Source organism: Staurois parvus, unplaced genomic scaffold (genome assembly GCF_062004578.1).
Source record: "Staurois parvus isolate SC_StPar_1 unplaced genomic scaffold, SC_StPar_1.0 ptg000287l, whole genome shotgun sequence".
Classification (NCBI taxonomy): Eukaryota; Metazoa; Chordata; class Amphibia; order Anura; family Ranidae; genus Staurois; species Staurois parvus.
Window position 1 is genome coordinate 6201975 of NW_028318083.1, and position 18167 is coordinate 6220141.

General features: G+C 40.1%; 1 protein-coding gene across 2 annotated transcripts in view; it reads right to left on the reverse strand.

Moving 5' to 3' along the window:
- Nucleotides 1-9644: 9644 nt before the first annotated feature.
- The window catches only part of FARS2 (phenylalanyl-tRNA synthetase 2, mitochondrial), a 537715-nt gene continuing 529192 nt past the window's right edge, over nucleotides 9645-18167 (reverse strand). For both annotated transcript variants that reach the window (XM_089682201.1, XM_089682200.1), the window contains one exon: nucleotides 9645-9861. In XM_089682201.1, the coding sequence (XP_089538327.1) occupies nucleotides 9847-9861 (15 nt within the window). In that variant the 3' untranslated portion in view covers nucleotides 9645-9846. The remainder of the gene's footprint in view (nucleotides 9862-18167) is intronic.

Here is an 18167-nt window from a genome sequence, read left to right on the forward strand (position 1 = left end):
TAAGTCAGTAGCCAGACCTAAACCTAGTAGCTCTCCCCCACTTTGTGTCTGTTTGCCCCAGGCTGGCATTGTGTTCACAGTAGCATTTGCGTTTTCAGAGCAGAGTAGGACTGGCCATACAGGGATTACTTTGAAGCAGCTGGCCAGCTTAAACATGTATTGCAATATATGTGAACTAAATTCACTATTTTTTATTGCAACGTTTGCTGGAAAGGGTAATTAGTAGTGTACAGAGGGTTCTTCCAGGATTTCTAATATTAACTTGTGACTACACCTGTTTAGCACCTGATAGATAAATGTATGTGCAAGCTATTGGGATTTGAGCACAGGTATATCTTGTTTCTGATTATGTTCCTCTTACAAACAGCAAAAGACAGGGTGCCCTCTCTTTCCCAATATTTATTTTGAATTTAGAGCCCCTTTTGAGCATGATTAGAGAGCACTCTTCTATTAGAGGTCTCCAACTATCTCAAGAAGAACATAAGATAGCGACATATGCCGATTATCTCCTGTTCTTTATTTCCAATCTGGTCTCTGTGTTGCCCTTTTTGTTAAATTTATTCCATCATTATGAGGAACTCTCAAATTTCTAGATTAATGTTTCTCTATCCTCAGTCATGACACATAGTTAAAAAGAAAAGTATACTTTTCAGTTGGCAGGTTCTTACCTAACCTCGTTGGGTATTAAGGTGAGGTCTCACCCCTCTACTCTATAAGTAGTCAACTTTTGCCCTCTTTTGAAGAAGATAGGACTGGAGTTGTGGAACTGGCAATCTCTCACTCTGGTTTTTGTCAATGTAATGCATTTAAAAATGTCTATCCTTCCCCAGTTTCTGTATTTGAAAATACCTGGTCCCCTTGGACAGTTTACACCTACTCCACCCATATCAGGATCTGATGTAGCTGGATAATGAACTTTCCATATAGCCATATATACTGTACGTACCTCATTCAGGTAGTGTGCAAGGGACCTTGATGGGGACATTGTCTTGTGTATAATAATATTTTGGGTTCTCTTGTTCCCCTTCCATTCATTTTTTTTGTTGTTGTTGTTTTGCTCCTAGCTCTTTTTGCTGTGCTTTGTTTTATGTTTTGTTAATTATTCTCTGACTTGTACTTTATGTACTTTGCTGTGTGCTTATTGAGTTCACTGTAATTACAAAACCCACATGTGGTGTAGAACGAGGCATTCTGGTTGCATCTAATGTTGTTACATTTATTTATGTAAGAATATGCCATTTTTTGTTGTTGTTTTGGATAAATAAAAAGTTAAGAAAAAAATACAATAGCCATTCAGTAAGATTCCTCCGTTTACATTGTTTAGCATGGATGGGGGAATCAATGGGAATCTTACAGTGTTAAGCTAGCTTTAGTCACTATAGTACACAATACTTTCACATTGGCCAGTAGGAAGTACCATAGTGCACAGCAAGAAGCCAAGACTACCAAAGATTCTTCAAAAGGACAGTTTCTCTGCAATACAGCAGTGTTTCATTGTGTTAGCAGAGGGAGAGGTATTCAACTTTTCTTTGCGGGGGGTCACTTTTTTAGACATTTAGTTTTAAAGACATTTTGGGGTTGATTTACTAAAGCTGGAGAGTGAAAAATCTGGTGCAGCTGTGCATGGCAGCCAATCAGCTTCTGACTTCAGCTTGTTCAGTTAAGCTTTGACAATAAAACCTGAAAGTTGATTGGTTTCTATGCAGAGCTGCACCAGATTTTGCACTCTCCGGATAGGGGAACATTACTAGAGGTTTTATAACTTCAGTTTGGCTTATTCCATACGTAAAAAAATTGCAAATTGCTAAGCAATAACCACTGTCCATATCACATTACTCCAAAGTCATTAGAAAAAAAAAAAGCTGCAATCTTTCCTGTAAACATTTTTAATGGTTAGGGAGTCCCCAGTCCTCCACACATATGTGAAAAACATTTTTCAAGTGTGTGTGACTCATCTTCCTGCACTTTAGCATGCTAACCACTTGCAATCCTGAGGATTTACCCCCCTTCCTGACCAGGCCATTTTTTGTGTTACAGCACTGCATTACTTTAACTGACAATTGCGCAGTCATGCAATGCTGCACCCAAATGAAATTTATGTCCCTTTTTCACACAGTACAGAGATAGATAGAGCTTTCTTTTGGTGGTATTTGATTGCCTCTGCGTTTTTTATTTGTGCTGTAAAAAAAAAAGACCAACAATTTTGAGCAAAAAAACATTATTTTTGACTATTTGCTATTAAACATGTCCAGTAAAATAATATTAAAAATCAAATTTCATCATAAATTTAGGCCAAAATGTATTCTGCTCCATGTCTTTGCTAAAAAAAAAATCCCAATATATGTAAAGTAATTGGTTTACGTGAAAGTTATAGTGTTTACAAATGGCGGTATATATATACTGGGATTTTTATTTTTTTATTTTTACTAGTAATGGCGGCAATCAGCGGGACTGCGGCGGGCATTCTGACACTGGGGGGAACTGACTTGGTGTCACTAATATCCCCAGTGACACCAACACAATGATCAGTGCTAATAAAAATCACTGACACTGTACTAATGGCACTGTGCAGGGAAGGGTTAACATGTGGGGCAATCAAAGGGTTAACTGTGTGCTGTGGGTGTTTTACTGTGGGGCTGTGTGTGTGCTTCACTGTAAGCATACTGCTTTGCATGGCTGTGCTGTGCACAGCCATTCAAAGCAGTGTGCATGGGCTGACAGGGGAGATAACTGTTTTGTTTACAAACAGTTCTGCCCCCCATTGGAGATGCTCAGCAATAACTGGGTGCCGGCGAGTAATCACTGTCTGGGACCCGGTGATTGACAGCCGAAGCCGCGAATGGCGGCGCAGGTAGGGAGAGCGCCCCCTACCCAGAAATGCAAAATCACGTATATACGTGATTTTACGCACCGGTGCTGCCCTGTAGCAGTACTTCTGCTATAGGACAGATAGGAAGCGGTTAAGAACCACGTTTTGTTCTTTAAACACATTTACAAAAGTAACTCTTTGGTTAGAATGGTTTCCACTTCTGTCAAGTTTTTGTTGCTGTCTGTGTTGCCATTGGAGAGATTCCAATTTACTTCTTTCCTAGAGACCACTGTCTCCTAAACAGGACGTGAAAAAAATCTCCCCATCAAGGACAAAGACAGCAATAAAAACCTGATGGAGGTGCTAACCCTTCACCATTCTATCCCAACAGAGATTTCCTTCTTTCTTATTTTTCTGGCCACTGGAGCAGAAAATAGGAAATCTCCCCAGTAAATCAACAGTATGGGGTTGATTTACTAAAAGAAAACAGGTTGTTCACTTTGCAAGGGCATTTAGTGAATGTGGTCAAATTTCACTTTGCAAAGAATATCAAATCATATGTAAGGAAGATATAAACACAAGCCTTTCTGCTTGCACATGATTGAATGATGGAAATCAGCAAAACTTCAACTCATTCACTGAGAAAAATTATCTTTCAAAGTGCAACTTCCCTTGCAAATTAAACATTCGTTGTACCTGCAGTAAATCAACTTCTGTTTATACATGCATCTTTTATCTGATACAGTGCTTTGATGTATGTCATGTGCAGTCTGGTGTGCCGACCTGTGAGTGCATTGCCTGCTACTGTCATCAAGATACACGTTGCCCTGATGCCCCAGTGTGGAGGGGCTGATAGAAATGCATGGCTGCACTGCCAGGCAGCAAGTATTTTCAGAAATGGCAGCATATATTCATCTCAGGAAAGGTTTCCTTTAATTACAAATACTTAAAGACAGGAATACTTTTCTCTAAAAGGTTATGACTTTGGCATAACAATTTTCTCAATTACTGCTGGGAAACACAAACCCTAAGGCGATCCAGATTTCAGGAGGAAAACACAGGAATTTGCCATGAGCCTAGCAGAAATTAAAGTTCATGTGAAAGTTTCACCTCCTTGACATTCACAGTGTTTATCCACCCTGATGGTGTTATTTTAAGATGACACTGTTATTGTTTATCATTGGGTAAGTGGCTCTAAAAAGAGCAGGTTTTTTTTTTTTTGCTATGAGTAAGGAGACGGTCTGCATTAAACAAGGCTAATTTGCACTTTGTGACCTTAGCAGAAATAGTGTTCTATATTCTGTTTGATACGGGGAACATTACTAGAGTTTTTATATCCTCACTTTGGCTTATTCCATACATACAAAAACTGCAAATTGCTAAGCAATAAGCACTGTCCATATCACATTACTCCAAAGTCATTTAAAAAAAAAAAGCTGCAATCTTTCCTGTAAACATTTTTAATGGTTAGGGAGTCCCCAGTCCTCCGCACATATGTCAAAAACATTTTTCAAGGGTGTTTGACTCATTTTCCTGCACTTTAACCACTTGCCCTCCAGAGGATTTACCTCCTTCCTGACCAGGCCATTTTTTGCGTTACGGCGCTGCGTTACTTTAACTGACAATTGCGCTGTCATGCAATGCTGCACCCAAATTAAATTTACGTCCTTTTTTCCCACAAATTGAGCTTTCTTTTGGTGGTATTTGATCGCCTGTGTGTTTTTCTATTTTTTGCGCTGTAAAAAGAAAAAAAAAAGACAGACAATTTTGAGAAAAAAATATTTTTGACTTTTTGCTATTCAACATGTCCAGTAAAAAAATCCAAAAAAGCAAATTTCATCATAAATTTACACCAAAATGTATTCTACTACGTCTTTGCTACGTGAAAGTTGTAAGGTTTACAAATGGCGGTATATATACTGGGATTTTTAAGAAAACTTTTTTATTTTTACTAGTAATGGCGGCAATCAGTCATCCCCAGTGACACCAATACAGTGCTGAAAAAAGCACTGACACTGTACTAATGGCACTGGGCAGGAAGGGGTTAACATGAGGAGCGACCAAAGGGTCAACTGTGTGCTGGGAGTGTTTTACATTGGGGGCCTTGTCACTGTGCTTCACTATAATCACACTGTGTGCTGGGAGTGTTTTATATTGGGGGCCTTGTCAATGTGCTTCACTATAATCACACTGTGTGCTGGGAGTGTTTTATATTGGGGGCCTTGTCAATGTGCTTCACTATAATCACACTGTGCCATCGAGCTGACAGAGAGGAGAACTGTTAGTAAGAAAAACAGTTCTCCTCCCCATCCGAGATCCTCCGAAATCACCAGCTGGTACCCGGTGATTGACAGCCGCGGCCCCCTACCCGGAAATGCAAAAATCATGTATATACACATGATTTTGCACACCCGTGCCACCCTGTAGCAGTATTTCTGCTATAGGGCAGTCGGGAAGTAGTTAAAGAAGGAATGGGTACAGACACAGCCTGGCTCAAGCTGCCTCCCAATGATTTCAACGTTTAAAGGAATGAAGAAAGTACCACATACAGTTGACAGCCCAATTTAGGTCAAGAATATAGTCAAGTGTAAGAATCTAGTCAAAGGGTTTTGAAGGGCATCACCTTCCATTACACTTGTCGCTTTCTTTCTGAGGCCCGTACAGAATGTACAGCCACTCAGCAAACTCAGGGCCTGTGTTGATGGGTTTTTGTTTGCATCAGATGGGTTTTGCATTCCTATCCAAAACGTGCTTAAAGCAGGTAAAATGTGGGTAAGAAGGAGGTCAACTGTGGAGCAAAAACACCTGTCAATGAATTCTAAAAGATATCAGAATCCTCTCAAACTGACGTCGTTGATACAAGCCTGAAGCCTGTTGACATAGGCATAAAAAGTAACCCACAGCATCTAGATCCAGCACTCCATCAATATATGTTCCTTCAATGACCCTAAAGGGACACTGCCACAAGGGAAGTACAGGGCTGCCACTGTTGGCCTCTTGAATAAGGGCCACTGATAAGGGGATAGCATTGGTACTACAGTACAGGGCCTGGGCCAGCAGGAGGGCCCAAACAGCAGGGGAATCGGATGTGGGCAGGAGAGAGGGTGATCAGTGTGGTGGGGGGTGGGGGCTGGCAATTACAAGAACTGAACGCATGTCTCTTTCTGAGGCAGCTGAAAACAAGATTCTCTTCCTATTTCTCCCGCTGGCTTTCGGCTGCTCCAGGGAAAGACACACAGGGGGTTGGTTCCTGTAATTGTAACCCCCCGCCCCATCAATCACCCTCCCGTCCAGGATTCGAATTCCCCTGCTGCCTACATTGCTATGCTACCCCCATGGTGTGCCCCCACCTCCCCCTGCAACACTGCCAGCTTCCCTCCTCTTCCGCCATCTGCTGCAGGTACACGGGTAGGGAATCTTTTTAGGATGAAGAGCAGGGGAAGGGGTGGCATAGATGCCATATTTACTTCAATTTTTAAATAAACAGGAGCCCCCTGTACAGAGTGCTTTCTGTTCCATCACTGGTGCAACTGAGGCTGCAGGGAAAGGGACCGACAAATTATTTAAAATCAGTCCCTTTTTTTGTCTCAAATGTGAGACATTAGAGGTCTGTTTAAACCTCTGATATTTCAACAAAGCCACCCCCCAAAAGTGTTGCAAAAAAAAAATTTTTTTTAAAAATTGAAAATTGTGAAAAAAATAATTTAATAATGTAAAAAAATAGGAGAAAAAAATGAAGGACTCATTCACACAGGTTCTCTGGCTCATACAGTGTGAATGAATGGTGTATGCAACTGGAGCCACCTGTTACTCTGAGGATGCAGCAGTTGTACAAACACAGCCGCAGGTCCTAATTTGACAGGTGTGCGGGTGTGGGTGAGTTGCCCTGAATGCACACTGGCTGTGTTTGGGACTGTACACTTGCACCCACACAGCTGTCACATTACAATCTGTGGCTGTATTCGTACAGCTGCTGCAATCCCGTAGCATAACACCAACTGCCTACACACAGCTCCAACCACATTAAAAAAAAAACACTGAATCACACTGTACAGATAATAAAGAAAATGTGTACAACATTTTGTGTGAGGCAACAGCACCCATGTGAATAGGCCCCAATACCTCATTCACTTATACAGCTTGATTTATTAACTCAATACGGTTATACCTTTTAAATTTAGCAGGAATTATGAAAGTTATTTTGTGTTTGCTAATAATGAAGTTGTGTATTTTTAGAAAAAATATTGTTTTAACCACTTGCCCTTCAGAGGATTTACCCCCCTTCCTGACCAGGCCATTTTTTGCGATACGGCACTGCGTTACTTTAACTGACAATTGTGCGGTCATGCAACGCTGTACACTGGGTGGCAACTAATAACCATTGACATCCCAATGACACTAGTACAGTGCTAATAAAAAGCACTGGCACTGTACTAATGACACTGGCCAGGAAGGGGTTAACATCTGGGGCGATCAAAGGGTTAACTGTGTGCTGTGTTGTGTTTTACTAGGGAGACATGCTGCTTTGTATCTCTCTGCTGTGAAGAGAGATACAAAGCAGCATGTCCATGCTGACAGGAGAGAGATCTGTGTTGTTCACACACAGATCTCTCCCCACTCAGCCCTGCCGATGATCACTGAGTCCCGGCCAGGAATCGCTAGCTGGGACCTGGTGATTGACATCTCCAGCAGCCAACAGCGGCACAGGTAGGGCACGCACACGCCCTCTACCCAGAAATACAGCTCACGTATATGGACATGATTTTGCACAGCCGTGCACCCCCTTAGCTGTATTTCTGGTATAAGGTGGAGGGAAAGTGGTTAATTTTTTTTTTGTGGGGGGTGTGCTATCAAGTAGGCTGTATGAGGCCCTGTAATTTCTAACAGCATCCCTGTCTTGAATACAATTCTACTTGCTTGGCAGTGTCTGACTTAATCATTTTGAGTAACAGATCTGAAATGGGCATGCTGTATATGATTGTTAGAAAAGTATAGGAATTGCTTTTCTATATATTTGTTTCGAATCATGAGTTAGAAAGCACTGAAGCCAAAGCTTCATTGAATTCTCAAAAGGAGAGCTCAGAACTGACAGTATTCATGATTCTCACATGACAGAATCCTTTTAAAGCAGGGTATAAAGAGAAGTTTATGTGTATTGTAAAAGGCCTCCCAGCTTCAGAAACTGAGAAATATTGTTAAGGCAACCTACACTGACAAAAATACAGAAGCTTCCAGTGCTGAATTCCTTCCAGAAATGCTGGTTGACTGCATGTCCTTGGCTTCGATACTTTGTGACACTCACCTAAACACTGACGACGTCAACAAGGTCACCGTGAAGTCATAATACCTATTCTTCTAAGCTGTGTATCAGTGACTTATATATATATTAACTCAACATTACATATTCCTGATATGTGCCTGCTGTACCATGTACTGAAAAAGTGTCCTGTTCTCTTTGTATTGCTTCCTTTGTCTGAAATCCCTGGTGTTCCTTCCCGTCCCTCAGCTTTCCTATTAAAAACTGATCACGCTAGGCATGACAGCAAAGTGTGGTCAGTGTTCTGGCTGTGCTGGGAACTCAGCTTGGTCTCTTCCAATGATCAGACTGGTGCTAACACCCACCCACACACAGTCATTTGCTGGGAAGACCTGAGTACTGCTACTTCTCCTCCGACAGCTCTCTGAGCTCCTTATACAGCTGAGAACAGAGGGTATGTGATCACTTATATAAAAGGGAAAACGGGTATTTATAATGTTTTTATATGCATACACAAATGTTTTGACTTCAATTTCTATTTGAAACTGAATGGGTTGTTTTACTAGGTGAGGGTTTACATAAACTTTAAGCTGGCTATACACTATTAGATTTTTTAACAAAAATTTTTACAAAAATTCTCAGTACATTAGAAAGCACTGAAATCCATTCTTACAGATTTGTGTAAAAAAAAAGAACTACCATCATGCCCCTTTAAATTTCCTGTTCCCTGCAGTCGAAAATGAATGTCAATCTGACCCCACTAAGGATTCAAAAAACAAACGTTCTTAAAATGAAGCATTTGAAACATAATTCTACTAGTGTGTAGTAAGCTGTAGAAAGTCCAATCATCCAGTTTGTCTAAAAATGACTTTTATATATTAACTGTTAACTAGCAACACAAATGACATAATAAGCATCACTCATTTTGTTCATTTATGTATGAAAATAAATCATGGATGGAAAATGAGTCATTCAAAATGTATATTGTTTAAAGTATTTTTTGGTTTAATTAACAGTCTTTGGTTCCATTCCCTCTTTTGTCCTTTGGCAGATTATTTTGGCCTTGCTAGTGATGTTGTCTTTAAGAGAGACAGACTGTAAACATTCTCAGCATCATCTGTGCCGCCAAAGGGCTTCAAAGCCATTTGTGAATTACGTTTTCGCACTGCGTTCATACTGGCTTTTTATAACCAGTAAATGGTTTGTTTAGGACAGGCATTTTACTAGACGTTATAATTCCATGCTTAAGATCACACAAGAGATTTGCTAAGGGGCTTTGAAGGCAGGCCAAAAGCTGGAAGGTGTCCATAAGCCCAAACACCATATCAAGTAGGTAACCAGGAATAGAGTAGTAATAAATGTGTTAGCTTGTTATTGTATTGCAGAAAGTCAAGTAGATGCTATTCAAGGACACACATCACACTTATAAAGTTGTGTCTTTTAGTTCTACAGCATCTGTATACAATAACTACTTAAAAAAAGTCATTTTATATTCCTAAGGTAAAGCATCTATGTATCTAGAGACTAAAAAGGAATACAAACCGACATAAAGACACTGTAAAAAAAAAAACAAATATCCACAGCCTAAATCAATTGTTTAATACATTATAAATCAGGAAAGCCTTGATTAACAGTTTACATTATTTATAAGATGATTTAAAATCTTCCTTCCACACCGAGCTCTTGTATTGCTGATTGTCCAATTTTCTTATGTAATATGCTGACTTCGTCTTGTGTCAGAGTACGCTCTATGTGTCGATATCTAATGCGGTAGCAATGACTAACTCTCCGAGTCCTGGGAAAAGAATAAGTATAATATTATTAATTACATAAAAAAATAAAAAGGAATTTCAAAACCCAACAATGTGCAGCTAAGCATACCATTTGTAAAAAAAAATAAAAATCCATTCTTCCTCTTTGAACCATTGCTTGATTTTGTACTACATTTGGCAAACTTATCTCTGTTTTATAAACATCTTACCTGTTCTCATTATTATTTTATATTCAATTCATTATACCCATCTATGTTCATCATAATATTTTGTTGACGACACGTTCATGTTATTTCGATTACTAATAAAATGTTCGAACAAGAAAAAGAACATTAAAAAAATCCATAAAGAGTACAAACATTTCATTGTAATATTTTAAACCCAACTAAACCTTTGCTATGTATTAATGTAATGCAGCCAGGCTGCATATACAATATTTAATATGGGGTTCCTTTACTTTTTTTGAACTACTAAGTGTTGCAGAAAAGGTAAAACTCTGTGCTGGCAGCACATCGAAGAGTGAGACTGATGTTATCTCATAGGGAGCAGCTCCCCTGCTCTCCAGTGCTCTAAATTAGCCCTTTCCCCTGAACACTGCTCTAATTAACAGTGTTCTGGATCCCCTAGCTGAGCTGTTGATTGGAGCAGTGTATAGGGGGCATGTCAGACTGCTAGAGAGCCAGATGGATGATTTGTGTGACAGCCATGGTTGACACAGTATTGTAACCCTTACTGCAGCACTTAGCAGTTAAAAGAAGCCAAAGAGCCCAATATGTATTACTTTATATTCAGCCTGACTGCATTACATTAATAAATAGCAGGGGTTTAGTTGGGCTTTCGTCTTCCTTATTTTGATAACAGATGACTAGTTGTTATTTAGGGCAGATGGTTCATCCTATGCAGCATCAACAATAGAGGTTTGGGTACTATAATGAGACACATTTATCACTAGTTTGCTTGAGCTCGATTCACTTGACACTGAAGGAAACCTGGTAATATGTAGGCTTCCATTTCTTAAAAAAAAAAACTTGTCTGGCTCCCATGCTGTTCTAGTAGCTTAAAAACTTTTTATGTCACTGACCCAGACCAGGAATGCAAATCAGGTGGTTGGACTTTCCTACCATGACCTAACCTGGTGCAAAAAGAGCTGCTATACTTCCTTATTAAAGCAATATCATCCAAGGGAATCTCTCCCCAATAATCTCTTGTGCCTACTGCCATCAAAAAAGTGGGATTCCCATTGTGCCCACACAATGCTGTCTAGAGGTCTAGCAAGTGGACTAGTAAAGTTTCCAAAGGATCCCTTTTTCAATTTACATAAGAACAGATTAGTTTAGCTGGGCAAATTGCTAGTGAACATCTGCTCAACATGGATCCTCCCAACCTGGTGGAAATCTCAATTCAAGCACACGGATTCTTTCTCCATTTATCCCCACTCATCCCATTTATAAGATACAGAAGCATTAGAAGTATCACTTATAATATCAAGCAGTATTAACTGTTTGCCAACCCATCGCAGAACATATTCTGCGGTAGGGTGGCTCCTACAGGAACAGCAACATACCTGTTCACTGCTGTCTGTTTCCGGCGTGCACTAGCGAATTCGCCCGCCTACTCCCCTGTGATATGACACAGCGGGAGTATGTCAGCAGATCCCAGCCAATGATTCATGGCTGGGACCTGCTGAATGACAAACAACACAAGGCTCTATACAGATGGAACAATTGCTTTGTTTTTTCCCACTGCAAAGCAGGGAGAAGAAACAAATTGATCTGTAGTAAAAAGCAGCACATATTACACACATTCACACATTACACATTATTAGGCACACAATTAACCCCTTGATTTCCCTTAGATGTTAACCCCTTCCCAGCCAGTGTCGTTAGTACAGTGATAGTGCATGTTATTAGCACGGATTGCTGTATTAGTGTTACTGGAGATGTCAGAGGCAGATAGTTCTCACAAAGTGTCAGTTAGTATCAGATTGCCCCCCACACTATCACAGTCCCACTATAAGAATACATGCACACTAGCATTTTTTATAAGCTCAAAAAATGCTAGAAAACAACGCTGGATAAAAAACGCTGATAATAGCATTTTCGTGTTGGCTTGTAGTAGCATTTTAGTAGCATTTAGGAGTGTTTTCTTAACATTCTATAGTACATAAAAAAAGACTAGAAAGAAGCCGTTAGGAGTGTTTTGGTAGCGTTCAGGAGTGTTCATGTTTTTTTCTGCTGGGAAAATGCTCTTAAAAACTCTACAAAATAATTTTTTTTCTGCTTCTAAACTCTGAAGCTTGAAAAACACTTCTAGCATAAAATAGTGTGCATAGACACATAGGATGACACTATTAGCTTCTAGGAGCAGAACTTCAAGGAGCTTAATAAAATGCTAGTGTGCATTTAGCCTGCGTCGCTGATCACTGCCATTACTAGTATGAAATAAATAAAAATTCCTTATATAATCAATCGTTTGTAGATACTATAGCTTTCACACAAACCAATTAATATACACTTATATACATTTTGGCCTAAATTTATGAAGACATTTGATTTCTTAAATATTTTTACTGAATGTGTTTTATAGCAGGAAATTATTGGGTTTTAAAAAAAAATCATTCTTTTTTTGTTTATACAGTCAGGTCCATAAATATTGGGACACCGACACAATTCTAACATTTTTGCTCTATACACCACCAAAATGGATTTGAAAGGAAATGAACAAGATGTGCTTTAACTGCAGACTGTCAGCTTTAATTTGAGGGTATTTACATCCACATTAGGTGAACTGTGTAGGAATTACAACAGTTTGCATATGTGCCTCCCACTTGTTATGGGACCAAAAGTAATGGGACAGAATAATAATCATAAATCAAAAACTTTCACTTTTTAATACTTGGCTGCAAATCCTTTGCAGTCAATTGCAGCCTGAAGTCTGGAACGCATAGACATCACCAGACACTGGGTTTCATCCCTGGTGATGCTCTGCCAGGCCTCTACTGCAACTGTCTTCAGTTCCTGCTTGTTCTTGGGGCATTTTCCCTTCAGTTTTGTCTTCAGCAAGTGAAATGCATGCTCAATCGGATTCAGGTCAGGTGATTGACTTGGCCATTGCATAACATTCCACTTCTTTCCCTTAAAAAACTCTTTGGTTGCTTTTGCAGTATGCTTTGGGTCATTGTCCATCTGCACTGTGAAGCGGCGTCCAATGAGTTCTGAAGCATTTGGCTGAATATGAGCAGATAATATTGCCCGAAACACTTCAGAATTCATCCTGCTGCTTTTGTCAGCAGTCACATCATCAATAAATACAAGAGAACCAGTTCCATTGGCAGCCATACATGCCCACGCCATGACACTACCACCACCATGCTTCACTGATGAGGTGGTATGCTTAGGATCATGAGGAGTTCCTTTCCTTCTCCATACTCTTCTCTTCCCATCACTCTGGTACAAGTTGATCTTGGTCTCATCTGTCCATAGGATGTTGTTCCAGAACTGTGAAGGCTTTTTTAGATGTCGTTTGGCAAACTCTAATCTGGCCTTCCTGTTTTTGAGGCTCACCAATGGTTTACATCTTGTGGTGAACCCTCTGTATTCACTCTGGTGAAGTCTTCTCTTGATTGTTGACTTTGACACACATACACCTACCTCCTGGAGAGTGTTCTTGATCTGGCCAACTGTTGTGAAGGGTGTTTTCTTCACCAGGGAAATAATTTTTTGGTCATCCACCACAGTTGTTTTCCGTGGTCTTCCAGGTCTTTTGGTGTTGCTGAGCTCACCGGTGCGTTCCTTCTTTTTAAGAATGTTCCAAACAGTTGTTTTGGCCACGCCTAATATTTTTGCTATCTCTCTGATGGGTTTGTTTTGTTTTTTCAGCCTAATGATGGCTTGCTTTACTGATAGTGACAGCTCTTTGGATCTCATCTTGAGAGTTGACAGCAACAGATTCTATATGCAAATAGCACACTTGAAATGAACTCTGGACCTTTTATCTGCTCATTGTAATTGGGATAATGAGGGAATAACACACACCTGGCCATGGAACAGCTGAGAAGCCAATTGTCCCATTACTTTTGGTCCCTTAACAAGTGGGAGGCACATATGCAAACTGTTGTAATTTCTACACCGTTCACCTGATTTGGATGTAAATATCCTCAAATTAAAGCTGACAGTCTGCAGTTAAAGCACATCTTGTTCATTTCATTTCAAATCCATTGTGGTGGTGCATAGAGCCAAAAATGTTAGAATTGTGTCAATGTCCCAATATTTATGGACCTGACTGTATAACAAACAAAATAAAAAAGCCCAGTGGTGATCAATTACCACCAAAAGAAAGCTCTATTTGTGTGAAAAAATTATAAAATGTACATTTGGGTATAGGGTTGCATAACCGTACAATTGCCAATTACAATAGCACAGTGCTGAATAGATAAAAATGGCCTGGTCATGAAGGGGGTAAAATCTTCCAGAACTTAAGTTGTTAATGATAAGAAACAAACAAGTGTGAGCAAGCATGCTAATTATTCCTCACAAGGATTTACAAAAATAAAGTCAATGCAAAAGATTAGGATTGTTCCCACAGAAAGGGATATATCACTATTTATAAGCCACAGTGAAATGTTTTATCACCCTGTCTATTAATCTTAATGAACAATCTCCCCAGTTATGGGCAACCTTAGCTTTCCTTAGTCTAAAATGAACAGCAAAATAAAAATAGACTGTGTACAGATGTAAAATAAAATATCAAATACCTCAATTTTTAAATGCAGATAATTTGTAAAAGGAGAGTATAATAATTTGTATTTGTTGGTAGTAACGATGAGTGAAAACTTGGTTTACACATGCTGCTGTTTTATAAAGAAACCTCTGAGCAGACTCCCTAGAGTACTGGACTGATAAATTGTCTGAGTGGTCTACTGGAACAGATACAGCTGAAGTGGAATACACAAGAGTGTGTATGTATGAAGACAGCATGAAAGAGATCAGTGCTACAGATACGTGAACTGTCATATGAAGTTGGTGATCTTGACGTCTTCCAGATATTTCCCGATGCTTGTGTCTTGTTTCATATTTCTATTGATTAGGCAGAAATACCTGCAGACACATTGAAAGTGTGCAGCATGTAGCTCAAATGATTTGGCATGTTTTAAAACTTGCTCTTTTACAAAAGGGCAACCTACCTTCCTTTTTCTAAGCTAAAAACATAACACAGATTGCAAAAATTAAACAGAAAATGTGACTTTTAGGAAATCAAGGGTGTCCAATAAAATGTACTGTACAGGACAGAAGGTCAGTTGCAACACCTGGTCTTGTATTCTTAAGAATGTGTTCTACTCATCTGAAACACAGCAACACTTTGGTCTACTGGAGACCTTTACCAAGGTTACTAATAGGAAGATATTTTGTTAATCTTAAAAATAGATAACCTTATTCTCTCTCCATGAACTTTAGATTCAGCAAGCTCAACTCTCCAAAAACTAAGGTCCAGTAATGAATATGTTACATAACTAGATGCTTCTATTATTGGTGCCCTTTACTTTTGCTTGTTAAAGGTACACACAGACGAACAAATATCAGTGGAATGGAGAATGAGAGAGAAGACCAAAGGAAAAAAGTGTAAAAGACACCATGAAATATTTACTTAACTGAAATTGCAACTAGACATGATCAACAACACCAGTTTTGCAGCCAACCTGGAGTAACATCAGGGTTGTATAGTATGCACTGTGTATTTAAGACATAGGGGTTTGTTTATCATTTTTGTTCAAAATTGTTAGATGAATGTCAGAAACATTTGTCCAGCCATCATGAATTCTGACCATACTTTGATTAATGTGTTGATTTCTTATAATTCTCAGCTCCATATAGTGGTCATAACACAGTAGTTTCCTGGTTGAGGTGTTTAAGGGAAAAGAAAAACACAATATAACCATTAAAGCTAACAATCATAGGAAATTAACATTTTAAGGAAAATACGGTCAGAATTTGTGATGACTGTGCAAATGCATCTGACGTTAGTCCAAATTTTTTTTTTTTTTTTAATAAATAGACCCCATAGTGTGAGTCTCTTCTATCTGTTACTTTTATGGTTACAATTATTATTATTATTATACAGTATTTATAAAGCGCCAATAGTTCGCTCAGCGCTGTACATTACAGAGGGGGACAGAACATGTGACAGAACAATACCAATACAATGCAAAACATGAGGGGATTGAGGGCCCTGCTCTTTCGAGCTTACAATCTAGGAGGGAGGGGATGGTGGCACAGGAGGAGATAGCTGTGGGGGATGGAGTGGTAGGAAGAGTGGAGGAGGTCGGCAAGTTAGCAGGGGGTGGGGTAGGCTTCCCTGAAGAGATGGGTTTTCAGGGTGCGCCTAAAGGAGAGGAGAGTAGGTGATAATCTGATGGGTTGGGGCAGGGAGTTCCAGAGGATGGGTGACACCCTGGAGAAGTCCTGGAGGCGGGCATGGGAGGAGGAGACCAGGGAACTAGAGAGAAGGAGGTCTTGTGAGGAGCGGAGTGTGCGTGTTGGGCGGTACTTGGATATTAGGTCAGTGATGTAGTTCGGGGCAGTATGGTGGACAGCTTTGTACGTCAGTGTTAGGATTTTGAATTTGATCCATTGCGCAATCGGAAGCCAGTGGAGGGATTGGCAGAGGGGGGTGGCGGAAACGGAGCGGTTGGAAAGGTGAATGAGTCTGGCAGCCGTATTCAGGATCGACTGAAGTGGGGATAGCCAGCGGCGAGGCAGGACAGTGAGGAGGGAGTTGCAGTAGTCGAGTCGTGATATGATGAGGGAGTGGATGAGCTGTTTAGTGGTTTCTGGGGTTAGGAACGTGCGTATTTTGGCGATGTTGCGGAGGTGGAGTCTGCACGAGTTTGTTAAAGATTGGACTTGGGGCTGGAAGGATAGGTTGGAGTCCAAAATGACACCAAGTACTCTGGCCTGCGGGGCGGGTTTGATGGTGGCGTTGTTGGACATGATGGAGAAGTCAATGGGGGGTGGTGTCCGGGCTGGAGGGAAGACAAGAAACTCGGTTTTGGAGAGGTTCAGTTTAAGGAATGACTATAACTATGACAATGACTATGTATCAGTGATTGCTAAAAAATGGTCAACATATATGCCTGATAAAAGTTTATAGCAGTACATTTAGCATACATACTATAAAATAATCACTTTATATAAGAGATTTTCAAACTCTTGAAACAAAAGACCACTGTCCCTAATACTTTATGGGTTCAGTCAAATGTGCAATGAGGCCTGACCGCTCTCCAACTCTTTCCTTGTGGTTTTCTGAGCTCAATGAGTTTAGGAATATAGAGAACCTCACTGCCACTCTTTATGATAGGGAGGAGGCCTTTTGAGACACCTGGCGCCCCTACCAATATTATGTTTTCACAGAGGCTTACCTGGTTGAATCTTCTCATACTCATTGAGCCTTTCTTTCTTTCAGTTGCTCTTTTTTGACTGCCCTGGGAGGGACGGTGACTTGCTCCTTGTGTATTTTTCTTCTCCTGACTTTCTCTCTCCTTCCGGCTCTTTTACTGCTTGTTTTCTGGCTCCCATACCATTGCCTTTTGATCTTGCTCTCCTTCTCCCCTCATTCTCATGGAGCTGATGGGCCCCTTTCGCCGGGTCCCTTTACTCACTGCCTTACTCATTCTCATTTTTCTTTTCTTATATTTTCTCTCCGATACCGGCTGGACTCGTTCTCTCGTTCTGACAGCAATTTTTTATACTCTCAACTCATAAGTCATGTTTGCATTGTCTGTTCATTGCCTCTCATCCCTTTATGTTGATTAGAACTCTACTTGAACCCCAGAAAATCCGATAGTCTGATTCAAGTGCAGTTTTATTTTCTACGTGCTTTTGACAATTTAGTGGAAACCTATTGTTTTCCTTTTGCACAAAGTTGATTTCTGTAAAATGTCATTGTACATGTTGCCTATCATCTTTTGATGAACCTATTGTTTGGTTCTCTTTGCCTGTTAAAAATCATTTCATAAAAAAAGAATTTAAAAAAATGTGCACTGATGCAATTATTCCTTAAATTGGCCATGTGAATTGGCCACTCATATCAATTTGACAGCCATGCAGGTGAGCAGTGTGGCCACACAACTGAACCCACATGGCTGTCAAAATGAGACAAGCAGTTGTGTCTGTGGAAATTTAAACACCCGGCCCACTTACGGACTACGGGTCTTGGGTGTGAATGAGGCCAAGTGGCCATACTGTGGCCAGTGAGAGTAAAAATACACCCCTTTGTCCATGGGAGCAAACAATACCCAGGTTTTGTGGAGGATGAATATTATTGGTGTCAATGG